This window comes from Artibeus jamaicensis, unplaced genomic scaffold, assembly GCF_021234435.1.
Source record: "Artibeus jamaicensis isolate MK-2021 breed Jamaican fruit bat unplaced genomic scaffold, CSHL_Jam_final contig_288, whole genome shotgun sequence".
Lineage (NCBI taxonomy): Eukaryota > Metazoa > Chordata > Mammalia > Chiroptera > Phyllostomidae > Artibeus > Artibeus jamaicensis.
In genome coordinates this window covers 379,933-396,354 of record NW_026521645.1, presented here as the reverse complement: position 1 = coordinate 396,354, position 16,422 = coordinate 379,933, and the positions used below count along the sequence as shown (strand labels likewise).

Here is a 16,422-nt window from a genome sequence, read left to right as displayed (position 1 = left end):
GGACTGGGGAACCTGGTGCCAAGGACCCCTTCCTATGTTGTCTGAGCTGCTAAGCCTTCTTTAGTTGCCTCCACCCATCTCTACCTCAGTCTCTCCATCCTCTGAGAGAAGAAATTACAAAACAAATGGGAGAGAGGGAGCAAAGGGGACAGAGTAACTGCTTCTACCAGCTCTGCCCCAGCCTTTCATGTAGCCACTGAGCCTGCAGGACAGGTGGGACACCTGAGTGTTGGGAGCTGGGCTCAGCCAAGTCCAGTGGCAGTGGCTGAGGTTTAGAAGCATCAGATGGTAAAGGCAGTGCAGGCAAGCCAGGCTGGGGGGCCCAGGCAGCAGGCTTGGCCTGCCCTCTGGGAGATGCAGTGAGGCCACTCAAGACCACACCAGGCCAAGGAACAGAGCCTAGGTGGCTGTGGGGATAAGAGGGAGGGGATCCAGACCTGACAAGTGGAGAGAAGGAGCTGAGGACACCAGCCAGCAGACTTACTAACTTAGCACTTCCTGTGTGCTGGGAACCATGTGCAGCTGGTAACACACCAAAGCTCACCAAATTACACCCATTCCTTCCCCAAAATGTACGTACACCACACATTCAAGATCCTGAGGTGACACAGAGGCAGAGAGGATGTCCAGACCTGTATTCCTACTCTCTGGGAGCCAACAGAGGATGGGCTGAGAATGCATCAGGAACCCACCCCTGGCCTGAGGAATACCCTCTAATCCTCACTTCCCTACCCATGAGAACCACCAACTTATGGAGCTGCCAGGCCAGCATACCTGTACTCTTAAAGCTGCAGCTGAGGACACAGGGCCTGTGCCTGGCCAGCCAGCTTCCCACCCTCAAAGGCAGTATGATCTACAAATGCTGGGCAGGAGCACAGCCAACTCGGTTTGCAGTATGATTTGCTAGTAACCCACTTTAGTTTAAGAAATAAAGATTTAAAAGAATGAAGATGGTTCACTTCCCTACAGGAGAAAAAAAAAGACCCAACAAATACAGGGTGGGGCAAAAACAGGTTTATAGTTGTTCATATGGAAAATAATACAACTAATAAATATAAAAATAAACTGTTTCATGTACTCACAATTGTAAACTTACTTTTACCCCACCCTGTATTGTCTAGTTAAATCTTGATTTTTTAAGTAAGAGTATTTCTACATATGAAATTGGCCAAAAATACACAGGTTGACAAGAGCCTGTACTGCCACGGGTGTGAGTAAACTGGTGCAACCTTTCTGGTAACATCTACTGAGACTGATGCACTTTCCTCTAGCTTCTGTCAGTACTTCCCATCTACAATGAGGGATACTCAAGTTCAGGGCAGTGAAACAACATGTACAAGGCCATGTGGCCAGTGCATGCAGGAGCCAGAATGTGACAACAAACTAAGCAAGCACCTGAAGAATAACTGCAGACTGACAAGCCTTCCCGCAGATTCATTCCCCTGGGACCCACCCTCCAGATAAACCCCCTAACGAAGCCAAGATTCTTGCAGTGGCCAAAATGTTTGTGTCCATAACAGTAAAGAGCTAACAATTGAGTGGTGCTTGAATGAAGACTAGTTCCCTCTGTGCTGGTTGATCTAGTCCCTTCTTATAGGAACACAAATCCAAGCCTATGAACACAAAAGGGGATTTAAGTGGGAGAGGGGGTAAGCCCCACCCAGTAAGATCATGGGTACATCCTGCCACACCAAAATGGGGTTCTTGTAAGAGAAGCCACATGTTACCCCTTTTGTAGAACCAGTGCCAGCCAAGCCTGGCTCAAAGGAGGCTACAGCACCTGCTGAGAGATGTCAGAACCTCTGGTCAATGTGCTGCTGCTACCTGCCTTCCACCACCATCACCATTTCAGTTATTTACTGATGCTAATACTGAGCACCTCCTCTGCCAGGCATAGACTTAAGCACCAGTCATAGATTCATTCATTCTCCCTACCTCCACCTTCAAAAGAGGACTCACTGGTCTCCCAGTGAGGCAGGGAGGCTCTGAACCTGTCCAAGGCCACTAGAAGCTATGGTGCCAGGAAGTGGGTATGATAGGGAAAGCAACTAGTATGGTAGATCCCAAGACCCAGGGCCAAGAGTCCACCCAGACAAGGGAATAGTTAGGTGGGGAAGGGACACTGTCAGAAACTGAGAGGCCACACCCGACACCATGCCCACCTTTTCAAATATAAGACCCTTTTCAAATATAACAAACCTTCTGGGTGGGCAATGTTCCAGAAGAAGCTAAGGCCCCTGCCCACAGCTACATATGAGCAAGGGATAGGGCCTGGGTCCAAACCTGGGTGTTCCACCCAAAAAGCAACAATTCTCTCCTCACTCCCCACGACAGAGCTGGGAGAAGAGCTGTTCAAATCACTGAGAACTACTTCACAGGGCTGCCCTGGGACCTGACCTCCTCATCCCAGGGTGAAAACCACACGGGAGACACAGGCTCTCTCTGGGACAAGTACCCACAGATCTGTAACCAGTCTGCAGGGAAGTGCCTGGGAGAGCATCCAAGACTGGAAGTGGGTGGAAGAAGCACAGTAGCCCAGAGAAGTCATTACATGGTATGGTCAAAAAGCTGTCTCTGGGAGAAATACTGGGGGATCCCAGCCGGTGATGAGAGCCACATTCTAGGTGAGCCCCAGTTCCAGCCCTTTCCTGGCCTTACAACACCCATGGGAAACACGGAAACCGCTGAAGGCAACTGCACCGAAATTGACGAAGTGATCTGCCTGGAGGTAGGTGACGCAGGACCAGGTCTGGCTTTTCTCTGCATCCATCCCATGCCCACACTTCCCCCACCCCGCAACCTGGGAAGCCAAACACTGCAGAGAAAACCACCCCACTGTTCCCGAGGCCTGCCACCAGAAGCAGGCAAGCTGGCGACGCGGCCTCACTGTAGCCCTGTCCAAAGCAGGACAGCCGGCCGTGCAAACCAACCCCAGGAGCCCTGAGGCTGCCGACTCCATAGTCTGCACAGCTGAGGGTGACGGATGCGCTCGAGTGTCAGCTCAGCCCGGCCGGGGTAAGGGGTAGGCTCAGATGTAAGAGGTCCGGGCCCCTGCGGAGACGCCGGAGGGTGTGGCGGCGGCTGTCCGCGCTCACCTCCTTTAGCTGCTCCATTTCACCGCGGATGGCCTCGTAGTCCACCTCCAGTTCCTCGAACTGCAGCTTGAGCTGATGTTTCTCCTCGAGTACCGCCAGCCCATATTCGGCCGCCTGGATCTTCTCGCGCGTGGTCTCCGCTAGTTCGTGTGACAACCGCTTCACCTCGGCGCGAAGCCACTCGGGCTGCGCCTCCATCACCAGCCGCGCGTATTCCTCCTCCTCAGCCGGCGTCGACATGGTAGCGATGGCCAGACTCATGTTACTTCCACCAGTATCAAACCCGGTTTTCGTCCACCCGACCACCGCCCAGCCCCATGGCTCCTAGGCCGCCGCGCAGCCGCAGAAGGCTTCCCGCCGCGCGGGGCAATGTGGGTGCTGTAGTCCCACCCGCACGACTGCAAGGTCCTTTGTAACCGGAGCACACTTGCCCCAGCCCGCGATTGGCCTGGGCTTTACGCCGATTGACCTCCACCCACTCCAATTCCAAAGCCCGGGCTGCTTCCCCCGGAGACATTTTGGGTACCTAAGTCCCCAGGGCGCGCCGACTAAAAGGCCCGCCATGCCCCGCGCCTGCCCGTCCCTGGCCGTCATTGGACCGCAAGGCCCCCAGTCACAGAGCCGGAAGCAAGCTATTTTCCGGTGCCGGAGCCCCAGTCCCGCGAGGCTGGAGGCTGGCGGTGGTTCTCTGGGTGGTCCTGGGCTGCCGGGCTGAGTCTTGGCGTCGGATCGGCCCCACCTCTCGAGCCCCTCAGGGGTCTAGGGAATGGCAACCAGTTTGGACGTACGGGCTAGGAGGTCCTAGCCCAGCAGTTGTGTAGTGGGAGAAATGGTCAAGCACGCGGTTTAAGGTTTCTAGTAAAGCCCGATAACCAGACCCGCCTTCTGAGGGAAATGAAGCACGCTGATTGAGGGCGCCTTCACCCCTAACTAATTATGAAATGCTACCGGCCTGTTTCCTAATAATTAGACATTTCCGTGTTCAGTCCGGTGATCCCATTCCGGACAGCCAACACTGATGCCGCTCTCAGCACGGCCCTAGCCGTGTATCACGCTTCTCGTTGCTGTCGTGTCTCTTTACTCCCCGTCCAACCGGGATAGACTGACTATTCGATCCTCTTTGTCTTTATGACCTTGATCTCGAGGCGCGCAGGACAGAGGTATACATCAGATTAGGCGATGCACTTTGGCATATGGTGCTGAATTGTCAGCACTCAGTTGCATCACTCAGATTGATGCTGGGTTTTCCTTTGTAATTATTACTTGTGAGAAGATACTTTGATTCTATGCCAATATCCCTTCACTCCTCAAGCTTTTAACCCACTACTATTCATTGATATTTCTTGTCAAACGAATTACTACCATTCTATTTCTTTTCTATTTCCATCATTCTTTCTCTATTTACTAGCTTTGTATTCTAGAGAAGGGATTTAATTTCATTCGTTAGCGGTATGGACTAGTGGATTCTTACTTTACTCAATGAGTTTTATTGTTACTCTTAATTACTTAGATGCTCAAATGGCAGATTTAGCCAGTGGGGGCTGCTCCAAACTGGCTTCTTTTTTCTTTCAGTGAGTCGTAATTTTTTTAGCACTTTCTTACTTTCTAGCACAAATTGTTCCAGATTTGCCATGTACTTTGTCACAGATCTGGAATCAACCATTTCTCCAAGGAACCCTAATTCCTTTTAATGGTTTAATGTTTCATTTGTAAGAAAAGAATGTTATAATTTTACTTGTGAAATTTAAAAAATATATTTAATTGATTATGCCATTACAGTTGTCCCATTCCCCCCCCTTCATTCCCCTCCCTGCACATCCCCTCCCACCCACATTCCCCCCCTTTAGTTCATGTCCATGTGTCATAAGTTCTTCAGGTTCTACATTTCTCACACTACTCTTTCCCTCCCCTATTTCTTCCCAGCATCTATGCTACTTATTTTCTGTACCTTCTTCCCCACTCTCCTCCTCCCACTTCCCTGTTGCTAACCCTCCATGCGATCTCCATTTCTGTGGCTCCACTCCTGATCTAGCCATCTGCTTAGTTTGCTTTTGTTTTAGGTGTGGTTGTTAATAACTGAGTTTGCTGTCCTTTCATTGTTCATAGTTTTTATCTTCTTTTTCTTAGATAAGTCCTTTTAACATTTCATATAGTAAGGGCTTGTTGATGATGAATTCCTTCAACTTGACCTTATCTGAGAAGCACTTTATCTGTCCTTCCATTCTAAATGAAAGTTTTGCTGGATAGAGCAATCTTGGATATAGGTCTTTGCCTTTCATGACTTGGAATACTTCTTTCCAGCCCCTTCTTGCCCGTAAGGTTTCTTTTGAGAAATCAGCTGACAGTCTTATGGGCACTCATTTGTAGGTAGCTGTCTCCTTTTCTCTGGCTGCTTTTAAGATTCTCTCCTTATCTTTAATCTTGTGTAATGTAATTATGATGTGCCTTGGTGTGTGCTTCCTTGGGTCCAACTTCTTTGGGTTCTCTGAGCTTCCTGGATTTCCTGGAAGTCTATTTCCTTTGCCAGGTTGGGGAAGTTCTCTTTTATTATTTGTTCAAATGAATTTTCCACTTGTTGCTCTTCCTGTTCCCCTTCTGGTACCATTATGATTTGGTTGTTGGAACATTTAAAGATGTCCTGGAGGTACCTAAACCTCTCCTCATTTTTTTGAATTCTTGTTTCTTCATTCTTTTCTGTTTGGTCATTTTTTTCTTCCTTCTGGTCCACTCCCTTGATTTGAGTCCCTGTTTCCTTTCCATCACTATTGCTTTCCTGTGAATTTCCCTTCATTTCACTTAGTGTAGCCTTCATTTGTTCCTCTAATTTGTGACGACAATCAACCAGTTCTGTGAGCATCCTGATCACCAGTATTTTGAACTGCCTATCTGATAGGTCAGATGCACAGTTCACTTAAAAGTATTGGCTCTGGGGCTTTGAGCTGTTCTTCTTGAGCCACAATTTTTTGGTCAGATTGTGCCTATTATGTATTAGGGGCTGAGCCTTAGGTGTTCACCAGGGTGGGGCAACCCAGTTGCTGGGTTGTGATGCTATATGTGGGGGGTGGCGCGTCAGAGAGGGTCAATGGCACTGGTTCCACACTCTTTCTCTCAGATTTTGGTCCCCTCTGCTGCTTTCCACAAGCAAATTGGGCCCTTCTGGTGCTGGTTCCCAGGTGTGTGGGCTTGTGCACCCTCCAGGTCCCTGCGGGTCTCTCCAATGAACTCTCTGTGAACCCGGGAGCCTCTCCCGTCACCTCAGCCCCCAAAAGTTTTTCCAATTGGTGCTTTTAGGCTTTAATTCTCATCACTGGGGCCCTGGTTTGGGTGATCTGTCTTACCGCTCGCTCTTGGTTTATCTGTGTGTGAATGTGTCACCACTATCAGCAGCTGCCTTGCACCCTCACTGGGTCTGCCCATTGCCACCCCATGCCTGGGATCTGCCAACTGCCACCTGCGTGCCTGGGTCGGTCTGGCCACTTTTTCCTGCCCAATCTGTCTCTGCCAGCCACTGACTTTGCCCCTCTTACCAGTTTGGCTGAATGGTTTGTTCTTGTTGGACTTCCATACAGTTCAATTTTCTGTGTGTTTTGGTTGCATTTTTGTTACTAAATCTTTGTTGTCTTTAAACTTGATTGTGGGAGGAGGAACAGTGTTTCCACCTACACCTCCATCTTGGCCAGAAGCCAAAGGGTCAGATCTTCTTGAAGAATATAAAAAATATGAACTATAAAATGACAATGAATGCATATCTATCAACAATTGAATCTAAAGAACAAAACGAGCAAAACAGAAACAGAATCATAGATATAGAGAATATTTTGATGTTTGTCAGATGAAAGGGGGTTCAGGGAGATGGATGAAAAAGGTGAAGGGATTGAGAAGTACAAATTGATAGCCACAGGATAGTCATGGGGATGTAAAGTACAGCATAGGGAACAGAGTAGCTGAAAAACATACATGCAGGACTCATGAACATGAACAAAGATGTAGGAATTGCCTGAGGGAGTGGAGGTGCTAGGTGGAGGGGAAATTTAGACAACCATAATAGCATAAACAGTAAAACATAATTTTTAAAAAAAGAAGCAGGGTCACCCCTGCTTGGGCCTCCAACATGGATAGTTACTTGATCTACATGATCTCACTGAGTCCTCACATCACCCCATGAGGTGGGTATTATGCTATTTTCTTTGACAAAGGAGGAAACTTAGGGCAAAATCCTCAGTATCTCTCTTCAACTTCTTACATCCTCATCTGATTTCTCAATCTGACAGCAAAGGATAGACACAGCCTCAGCCTCCTGCCATTTTGGCTGCCCCTCTGTAGCCTGAGCCCCATCACCTCCTTCCTGTTCAATTGCAGTCATCTTCCTACTGACCTTCAGCTAGCTCCCAAACTGTCTTTTCTCTCAGGGCAGTAGTGTTCCTTAGACACAAGTCACACCCCCTCTGCTCAAAACCTTTTGAGTACACTCAGGATACTATAAAAATAATACAGACTGGGAAGCTTTTGAACATTTATTTGTCATGATTCTGAGGCTGGAAGTATGAGATCATAGTGCCACAAGATTCAGGGTCCGTTGAGAAACTACTTCCACTTCCCACGTCCTCACATGCTAGGAGAGGTAAAGGGGTCTCAGAGGTCTCTTTTATAAGGTCGCTAATCCCATCACGATGGCTCCAGTGTCATGACCTCATTACTTCCCAAGAGCATCCTAACATCATCACCTTGGGGGTTAGGATTTAAATATGAATTTGGGGGGCGGGCACAAACCTTCAGACCATAGCCCCTCCCAGAGGCAAAGCCTAATTATTGCCACTGCCCCCAAGCCCCTGCCCAGTATGCAGGTGTTAGTCCTGTCCTGGTCTCCTTCCCCTCTCCTACACTTCAGGTCACAGGTTGCAAACACAAGGCCCAAGGGCTGAATCTGGCTCTCCACCTTGTTTCTACCCAGCGGCAGTGCCGAGCTCTTACTTATCTATTACGGAGTAGTTACATTTATACAGTCCTAAAATTACCTTCAGCCCTTTGAAGGCAACTGCAAGGCCGATGTGGCCCCTGATGAAAATGAGTTTGACACCCTGGTCTAGGCTGTGCTCCCCTTTCTACAGTCATCTCCCTCCATGCCTCCTTTATGCTGTAGTTTATTCACCTTTGCACCTTTGTGTCCTCTGGAATATCAGCTTCAGGAGAGCAGGGACTTTGACCAGACTTCTGGGCCCACACCTTGGCATCGGAGGATCCAGTAAATATCTGCAGTGTCCTCTCAAGAATGATTAGGTGACTTTTAGCCTGGGGACAAAAGGAAATGACATCATTCCAGAAATTTACTCTGCCTTTGTAAGCAAAAACTCCAGTCTCCCACTCTTTCCAATCTGGTGGAAGGGGCAGGATGCTCATGTGCACAGGTGTCCTGGCTGGGGCCTAGCCTGGGTGTGGGCACTTTGGTAGCTTTGCAACTCCATTCCTCCACGTCGTCGTGAGCTCCTTGTGCCAGAGTGAGCCCCTTCTCCTGGATTCCTGTCTCCTCTCTGCCCATGGCTATCTGTTGTGGGCTGAGTTGCAAAGCCTCTTAGGTGACAGCCCACCCAAGTGTACTTAGCTCAGTTGCCAGCACAGTAAATGGTGTGGTGTCCCCCACATATTCACTGTACATTCAGTAGGCTGAGTCTTTGGCCCAGATGTTCTTCATTCAATACAATTCTCTGTGCCAGGCCCTGGGGGTTCGGATACAGTAATGATGAAGGTGGACCCCAATGTACTTACTGAGCATTTACCCTGCTCCAAGCCTGATGCCAAATACTTTGCATGCACTCACCATCTCTCAAAGCCTCACAAATTACAAGGCAGATGTCAATGCTTTCATTTTATTGAAAAGGAAACTGAGACACAAAGAGTTCACATACCTTATAAGGGAGAAGCATAGAATCTGAACCCAGGTATTCATGAATCCAGAGCCTAGCTCCCAGCCTTCCCTGGGGGGAACAGAACACAGCCCTTGGATGTTCACATTGCAGGGGGAAACAGTTAACCAGCTAACTCAGCTGATGCACCCAGGGCAGTTGAGAGTAGCAAGAGGCAGCACTGTGTCCGGAGGACCCAAAACACATCACAGAATGGATGGCAGTGGGTTGGGTTTTGAAGGATACTTAGGTGCTTTTCAGGCACAGAAGATGGAGAAGAGCATCCCAGAGTGGAATAATGGATGAGCATGGCCCACAGCTTGGTGGGATGGGAGGGCAAGGGTTGAATTCAGAGCATGACAAAGTATGTACATACATGCATCAGTAGGTGATGAGGGGGACCTATTAGCATCAGATTGTAAAACTGTCGTAGCCAAATATCTGCCTCATCAGTTTCAAGCTGGTGTTGGCCAGCTTATGGTGTTACCATTTTAATTCTCTGGAAAGCAGGAAATAACTGCTGAGATAAAGTTGGAGATGAAAGATGTTTGTTAGGGATCAAGGCCTGTAGAAGAAAAAAGGAAGTAGCAAGATGGGACAGGGAAGAAGCTGAATTTCACTGTAGCCTTCAGCAAGACCTGCAAGCCCCATTCAGTGTTCACACCTACCATGTAGGAGCTTCAGTCAGCTCGGCTTGGACAGGTTCTAGAATAGTGATTGTTCTTTCTTAGCACAATGACGTCAAGGTGTAACCATGTTCCAGAACTTTGTTCTATTTTATGGCTAAATAATATTTCACTGTATAGATATACCACAATTGTTTATCCATTCATCTGCTAATGGACACTTGGGTTGTTTGCACATTTCAGTTATTATGAATAATGCTGCCATATACCAGTACATTAGTGTACAGATACCTGTTTGAGTTCCTGCTTTCAATTGTTTGGAGTGTATACCTAGGAGGGCATAACTGGATCATGTGGTAACTCTATGTTTAACCTTTTGGAGAACTGCCAAACTGTTTTTGCATAATGGCTGTACCATTTCACTTTTCTACAATCAATGTGCAAGGGCTCCGGTTTTTCTCCATCCTCAGCTACACTTGTTATTTTCTGTTTTTAGAAATAACAGCCAAACAAATGGGTGTGACATGGCATATCATTGTGATTTTTATTACATTTCCACAATGACTACCAATGTTGCATCATTGGACATTTTTATATCATCTTTAGAGAAGTGATTAAGTTTTTGCCAGTTTTTGAATTGAGTTGTTATATTTTTGTTGTTGGGTTGTAGTTCTTTCTATATTCCAGATATTAATCCCTTATCAGATGTATGATGTACAAATATTCTTCTATCTTGAAGAGTCTTTCCACTTTTTGAAAGTGTCTCTTGATACCCCAAATTTTTAACTTTGATGAAGTCCAGTTTGTGTATTTTTTTTTTGTTGCCTAAGTTTTCAGTGTCATATCCAAGAAATCATTGCCAAATCCAATATCATGAAGATTTCCCCTTAGGTTTTCTTCTAAGACTTTTATAGTTTTAGCTTTTACATTGAGGTCTTTGAACCATTTTGAGCTAATTTTTGTATATGTTGTATATCCAGTTTTTCCAGTGCCATTTGTTGAAAAGACTGTCATTTCCCCCATGGAATAGTCTTGACCCCTTTTCAAAAATCAATTAACCTTATGTGTGAAGATTTGTCTCTGGGCTCCCTATTCTGTTCCATTGGTCTATATGTCTATGTTTATGCCAGCACCACACTGTTTTGCTTACAGTAGTTTTGTAGTATGTTTTGAAATAGGAAAGAGTGAGTCCTCCAAATTTGTTCGTTTTCCAAGATTGCTTTGACTGTTCAGGATCCCTTGACATTGCATATGAGTTTTAGCATAGGCTTTTCTATTTTTGTAAAAAAAAAATGCTATTTGGATTTTGATAGGGATTGCATTAAATCTGTAGAATGCTTTGAGTAGTATTGTCATCTTAACAATATCATCTTCCAGTCTATGAACACAGAATGCCTTTCCATATTTATATCTTCTTTCATTTCTTCAAGCATTGTTTTGCAATTTTCAATCTATAGGTCTTTTGCATGTTTGGTTAAGTTAATTCCTAAGTATTTTTATCCTATTTAAATGGAATTGTTTTCTTAATTCTTTTACAGATTATTGTTAGTTTATAGAAATGCAACTGAATTTTGTCTGTTAATTTTGTATCCTACAACTTTGCTTAATTTGTTTATTAGCTCTAGTAGGTTATTTTGTGTGTAGGAGGTTGATGTGAAATCTTTAGAGTTTTCTACATATAAGATTGTGTCATCTCTGGACAAAGATAATTTTATTTTTCCCTTTTTAATATCTATGCATTTTATTTATTCTTCTTGCCTAATTGCTCTGGTTAGGACTTCCAGTACTATGTTCAATAAAAGTGGCAAAAGCAGGCATTCTTGTCTTGTTTCTGATCTTAGAGGTAGAGCTTTCAGTCTTTCACCATTGAGTATGATGTTAACTGTGGGGTTTTCATATATGCCTTTTATCATGTTGAGGAAGTTTCCTTCCACTTCTAGTTTGTTGAGTGTTTTTTATCATAAAAGGGTGTTGGACTTTGTCAAATTTTTCTACATTAATTGAGATGATCATGTGGCAATTTTCTCCCTTCATTATGTTAATGTGTTATATTACATTGGTTAATTTTAATATGATGAACCATCTTTGCAATTTGGAAACAAATCCCATTTTGTCGTAATATATGATCCTCTGAATAAGCAGCAGACTTTAGTTGGTTAGTATTTTGTTGAGAACTTTTGTAGCAATATTAATAAGGGCTAAATGGTCCATAAGGAAGGTATTTTTTAAAGTATATGAAAATCATCCAACTACCGTAGTTAAGATGTTGGGGCTACATGGAACTGAGCATGATACCATGTTAAGAAGAAGGAGAAACAGGAGAGAGAGTTCTTGTGCTTGCAACTCTGGAAACTAACCTTGCACACTTCCTCTAGAACTGGAGGAAGAGAAGTGGAATCACTGTGGTTTGAATAGTGGTGGAAGTATGGGAAATCGTTTTTTTAAAAGATTTTATTTATTTATCTTTAGAGGGGAAAGGAAGGAGAGATAGAGAGAAATATCAATGTGTGGTTGCCTCTCGTGAGCCCCCTGCTGGGAACTGGCCTGCAACCCAGGCATGTGCCCTGACTGGGAATCAAACCGCGATTGTTTGGTTTACTGAGGAATTATTGTTAATTTTAGGTGTAATTATGTAAGAAAATGTGGGAGGGGTTAATATAAACACACCCTGAAGTATTTACAAGTGGAGGACATGGTGTTTGGTATGTGTTTTAAAATACTCTAGATGAAAGGAGGGGTGGGGATAATGAAACAAGCAGAAGTTGTTGATTACATTTGAAGCTGTATGGATGCACACAGTTACATTATGCTCTTAACTTTGGGGTCTATTTTGAAGAAATATTAAACACTTTCAAATGTTTTAATGCCATTGTAAATGGCATTATCTTCACAAAACATGAGATGACAGATTAAAAAATTATTTACTTGGAGCAGTGGGGGAGGTGGAGGAGTGTATGGGGGGATAAATGGTGATGAACACACAATACAGTGCAGAGATGATGTGTTGTAGGATGCTATACTTGAAATCTGTATAATCTTCTTAACCAGTGTGACTCCAATAAACACATTAAAAAGGAAAATAAATCATTTACCTGTCTGTTCAGAAATGTGTCAGGCTGCCATTGAGCACCACTTGACTTCTAGGTGGCTGTCCCTGCTAGGAACAGAGTACCTGACCAGTGACATGATTTCTGATTTACCTATTTTTAATGAATCCATAGATATCCTATTTATCAGGTGCTATCATGTGCCTGCTTGCCTGACTTTCTCTCCTTTTTTTTTATCCCTGACCTTTATTTATTTATTTTTAATTTATTCAATTGTTCAAGTACAGTTTTCTATCTTTTACTCCCATCTGACTTTCTTCTTTAAAAGATAGTGTTATTGTTTTTTGTAATATGCACATGTTTAAAATTTCAGTTTAAAAGAAGAATGTACAACTATACACCTATCAGAATAGCTAAAATAGTGCCCTGGCTGGTGTAGCTCAGTAGATTGAGCATGGGCCTGTGAAGCAAAGTGCTGCTGGTTTGACTCCCAGTCAGGGGACATGCCTGGGTTGCAAGCCGGGCCCCGAGCAGGGGGTGTGGGAGAGACAATCACACATTGATGTTTCTCTCCCTCTCTTTCTCCTTTCCTCCCCCTCTCTCTAAAAAATAAATAAGTAAAATATTTTTTAAAAAAGAATAGCTAAAATAGAAAAATAAAACAGTAGTACCAACAAATACTGGCAAAGATGCAGAGAAACAGAACCACTCATACACTGCTTTGGGGAAGGTAAAATGGTGTAGCTGACCTGAAAAGCTATTTGATTTTTTATTACAAAACTAAACTTGCTATTACTATAGAACTTAGCAGTTTCATTCCTGAACATTTATCTCAGAGAAATGAGAACTTGTGTTCACATAAAAATATGTACACAGATATTCATAGAAGCTTCATTCATAAAAATCTGCAAGCTGGAAATAACCCAGAATATCTATTATCAAGTTGATGGTTAAAACAAACTGTGGTCCCATACAATGCAATACTACTCAGCAATAAAAGTGATAAACTCTGATGGACACAACAAGCTGAGCAAATCTCCAAGGATTTATGCTGTGTGAAAAAAACAATCCCCCAAAGTTACTCTATGTGTGATTTCATTCATATAATATTCTTTTTTATGACAACTTTATCTGTGTTTGCTTAATTACTACACAAATAGAACAATGAATACCAAATAGAAAAAGATATCCAAAAAAGATGAGGAAAATGTTTAAAACCAGAAATAACTAATATAGCTGAAGGAATTACCCAGGTAACATTAAAACACATTTGTGACTTATAATTGGTTATCCATACAAATTAAATTTAAAAACTGGGTCATAATTCACTACTAAAATTACCAAAATATTTTCAAAATGTTACATAAAACTGATATCTGCAAATAGAATATAGAGACCAAACAAAAACTGTATAAGAAAAATAAATAAATGTATTCTGAAAAAATGCAAATTACACTTGTCATGACAGATATATACTCCCTTTTCCTTCATGTATATTAATAATTGTGAAGATTCAGTGTTTTGCATGTTACAAGTTAAAGTGATGATAATATATGTAGATGCAAATTTCCACTGGAAAATTAAACTGGTTCATATCTTAAATATTCCTACAATGAAACATTAGAACTCCAGTTTCACTAATAAAAACCTTATGAAGGCATAATTTGTGTTTGGCTTGACTCCTGCAATTGTGGCTGAAAACTCTTAGCAAAGAATTCTAGGCCTGTTTTCCCCTTTTTTACAAAACTAACCCAGAATATATTTTAAGAAATGTTTATTTTCTGCACTGCCTGGTGTGGAACAGTTGAGTGGAGCATCCGCCCATAAACCAAAAGGTTGCAGGTTTGATCCCTGGTCAGGTCAAATACATAGGTTGCAGGTTCTATCCCTGATCAGAATATGATGGAGGCAACCAGAGGGGAGAGGGGAGGGAATTTAAGGGGAAAAATGGGAGGGATTTAGAGAAACAAGTATAAGGGACACATGGACAAAAACTAAGGGGGGTGGAAATGGGAGGGAGGTGGGGCGGGGGCGCCCACATGGGGCGGGGTGGGCTGGGAATGGGAGAAATAAACAGAAAACTGTACTTGAAAAATAACTAAATAAAAAAAAATAAATAAAAGAGTTGTAAAAACAAAATAAAATGATGTACATAATAAAAAAAAAGAATACGATGGAGGCAACCAATTGATCTCTCTCTCTCTCTCTCTCTCTCTCTCTCTCTTTTTCTCCTTCTCCCTTCTTCTCTCTCTAAAATCAATGAAAAAAATGTCCTCAGGTAAGGATAAAAAAACAAATGATTATTTTTTGTGCATATTTGTTTTACAAAGATAAAATCCTGAGCACTTTTTCTTTTTCCTCCTCATAATTATTCGTGACATTGACTTGCTGGATGCTAAAAGGAGTTGATAGGGGCTATTAAGACTTTTTCCAAGACTCTGATGTCCCACTGAGGCATGGGGTTTAGGTATTCTTTCCCACTGTGAGTAATATATATAGTAAGAGGTCCCATCCATGCTCTCACAATTCCAAGAATCTTCACTGTTTGTGCGTGCATCTGGGTAGTCTCTGAAAGGATAGATTGTATTTAAACCTGAAAAATAAAACTCAGGCTGATTGGCTCAATTGGTTGGAGCATCATCCTTTACACCAAAAGGCTGCAGGTTCAATTCCTGGTCAGGATATATACCTAGGTTTCAGGTTTGATTCCCAGTTAGGGCAGCCAATTTTTTCTTTTCTTTTTTTCTCTTCTCTTTCTTTTCCTTCCTTCTTTCTTCCCTTCCTTCCTTCCTTTCCTCCCTTCCTTCCTTCCTTCCTTCCTTCCTTTCTTCCTTCCTTCTCTCTTCTCTCTCTCTCTGTCTCTCTCTCCCCCCCTTTTCCTCCTTCCCTCTCTCCCTTCCTCAAAATCAATAAACATATCTTCAGCTGAGGATTTTAAAAAATTAAATCTAAAAACATAGTCTTATGTTTTTGGTAACTGTCTTCATAATAATTGAGGTATTCCAGCATTGAACTTGAAGAATTTCCATCTGCAAAGGGAGGCCAATTATAAGGGCATATGCTTATAAATGAAACTGCTAAAAACATTCATATGCAGGTTTCTGTGTAGTCATAAGTTTTCAATTCATTTGTATAAATACCAAGAAGTGTTGTCTCTGGGGCATATGGTAAGAGTATTTTTGTAAGAAACTGCCAAACAGTTTTCCAACATCTTTGTGCCATTGTGCATTCCCACCAACAATGAATTAGTTTCTTTTGCTCCACATCTTCACCAGCATTTAGTGTTGTCAGTGTTTTGGATTTTGGCAATTCTGTTACAAAGTGTGTAGTAGTATATAGTGTATAGTGTATAGTGTATAGTAGTATCTCATTGTTTAAATGTGCAATTCCCTAATGATATATGATGAAGAGCATCTTTTCATATGCTTAATTACCATCTATATATCTTCTCAGTAAGATGTTTCTTCAGATCTTTTGTCCATTTTTTAAATTTATTAGTTTTTTAGAGTGGGGGAGAGAGCAAAACATCAATTTGTTGTTCCACTTATTTATGCATTCATTGGTCGACTCCTGTGCTCTGACTACAACCTTGTGTTCTGACTGATCCCACCACCTTGGCATATCAGGATGACCCTTTAACCAACTGTGCTACCTGCCAGAGTTCTTTCCATTTTTAATCAGGTTGTTCATTTTCTTATTGTTGAGCATATACTATTCTTGAAATTATAAAATTAAAGAGGTGGAGAACACATTA

General features: G+C 43.1%; 1 protein-coding gene across 4 annotated transcripts in view; it reads right to left on the bottom strand.

Annotated features, from left to right (window-relative positions):
- BICD2 (BICD cargo adaptor 2) overlaps nucleotides 1–3,603 on the bottom strand; it is a 61,185-nt gene extending 57,582 nt beyond the window's left edge. For 2 of the 4 annotated variants that reach the window (XM_037157086.2, XM_037157087.2), the window contains exon 1: nucleotides 3,096–3,601. In XM_037157086.2, coding sequence (XP_037012981.2) covers nucleotides 3,096–3,356 — 261 coding nt within the window. In that variant the 5' untranslated portion in view covers nucleotides 3,357–3,601. Of the gene's footprint in view, nucleotides 1–3,095 lie in introns of all 4 variants that reach the window. The other 2 variants (XM_053662800.1, XM_037157088.2) reach the window with 2 other exon arrangements.
- Between the last annotated feature and the right edge of the window lie 12,819 nt (nucleotides 3,604–16,422).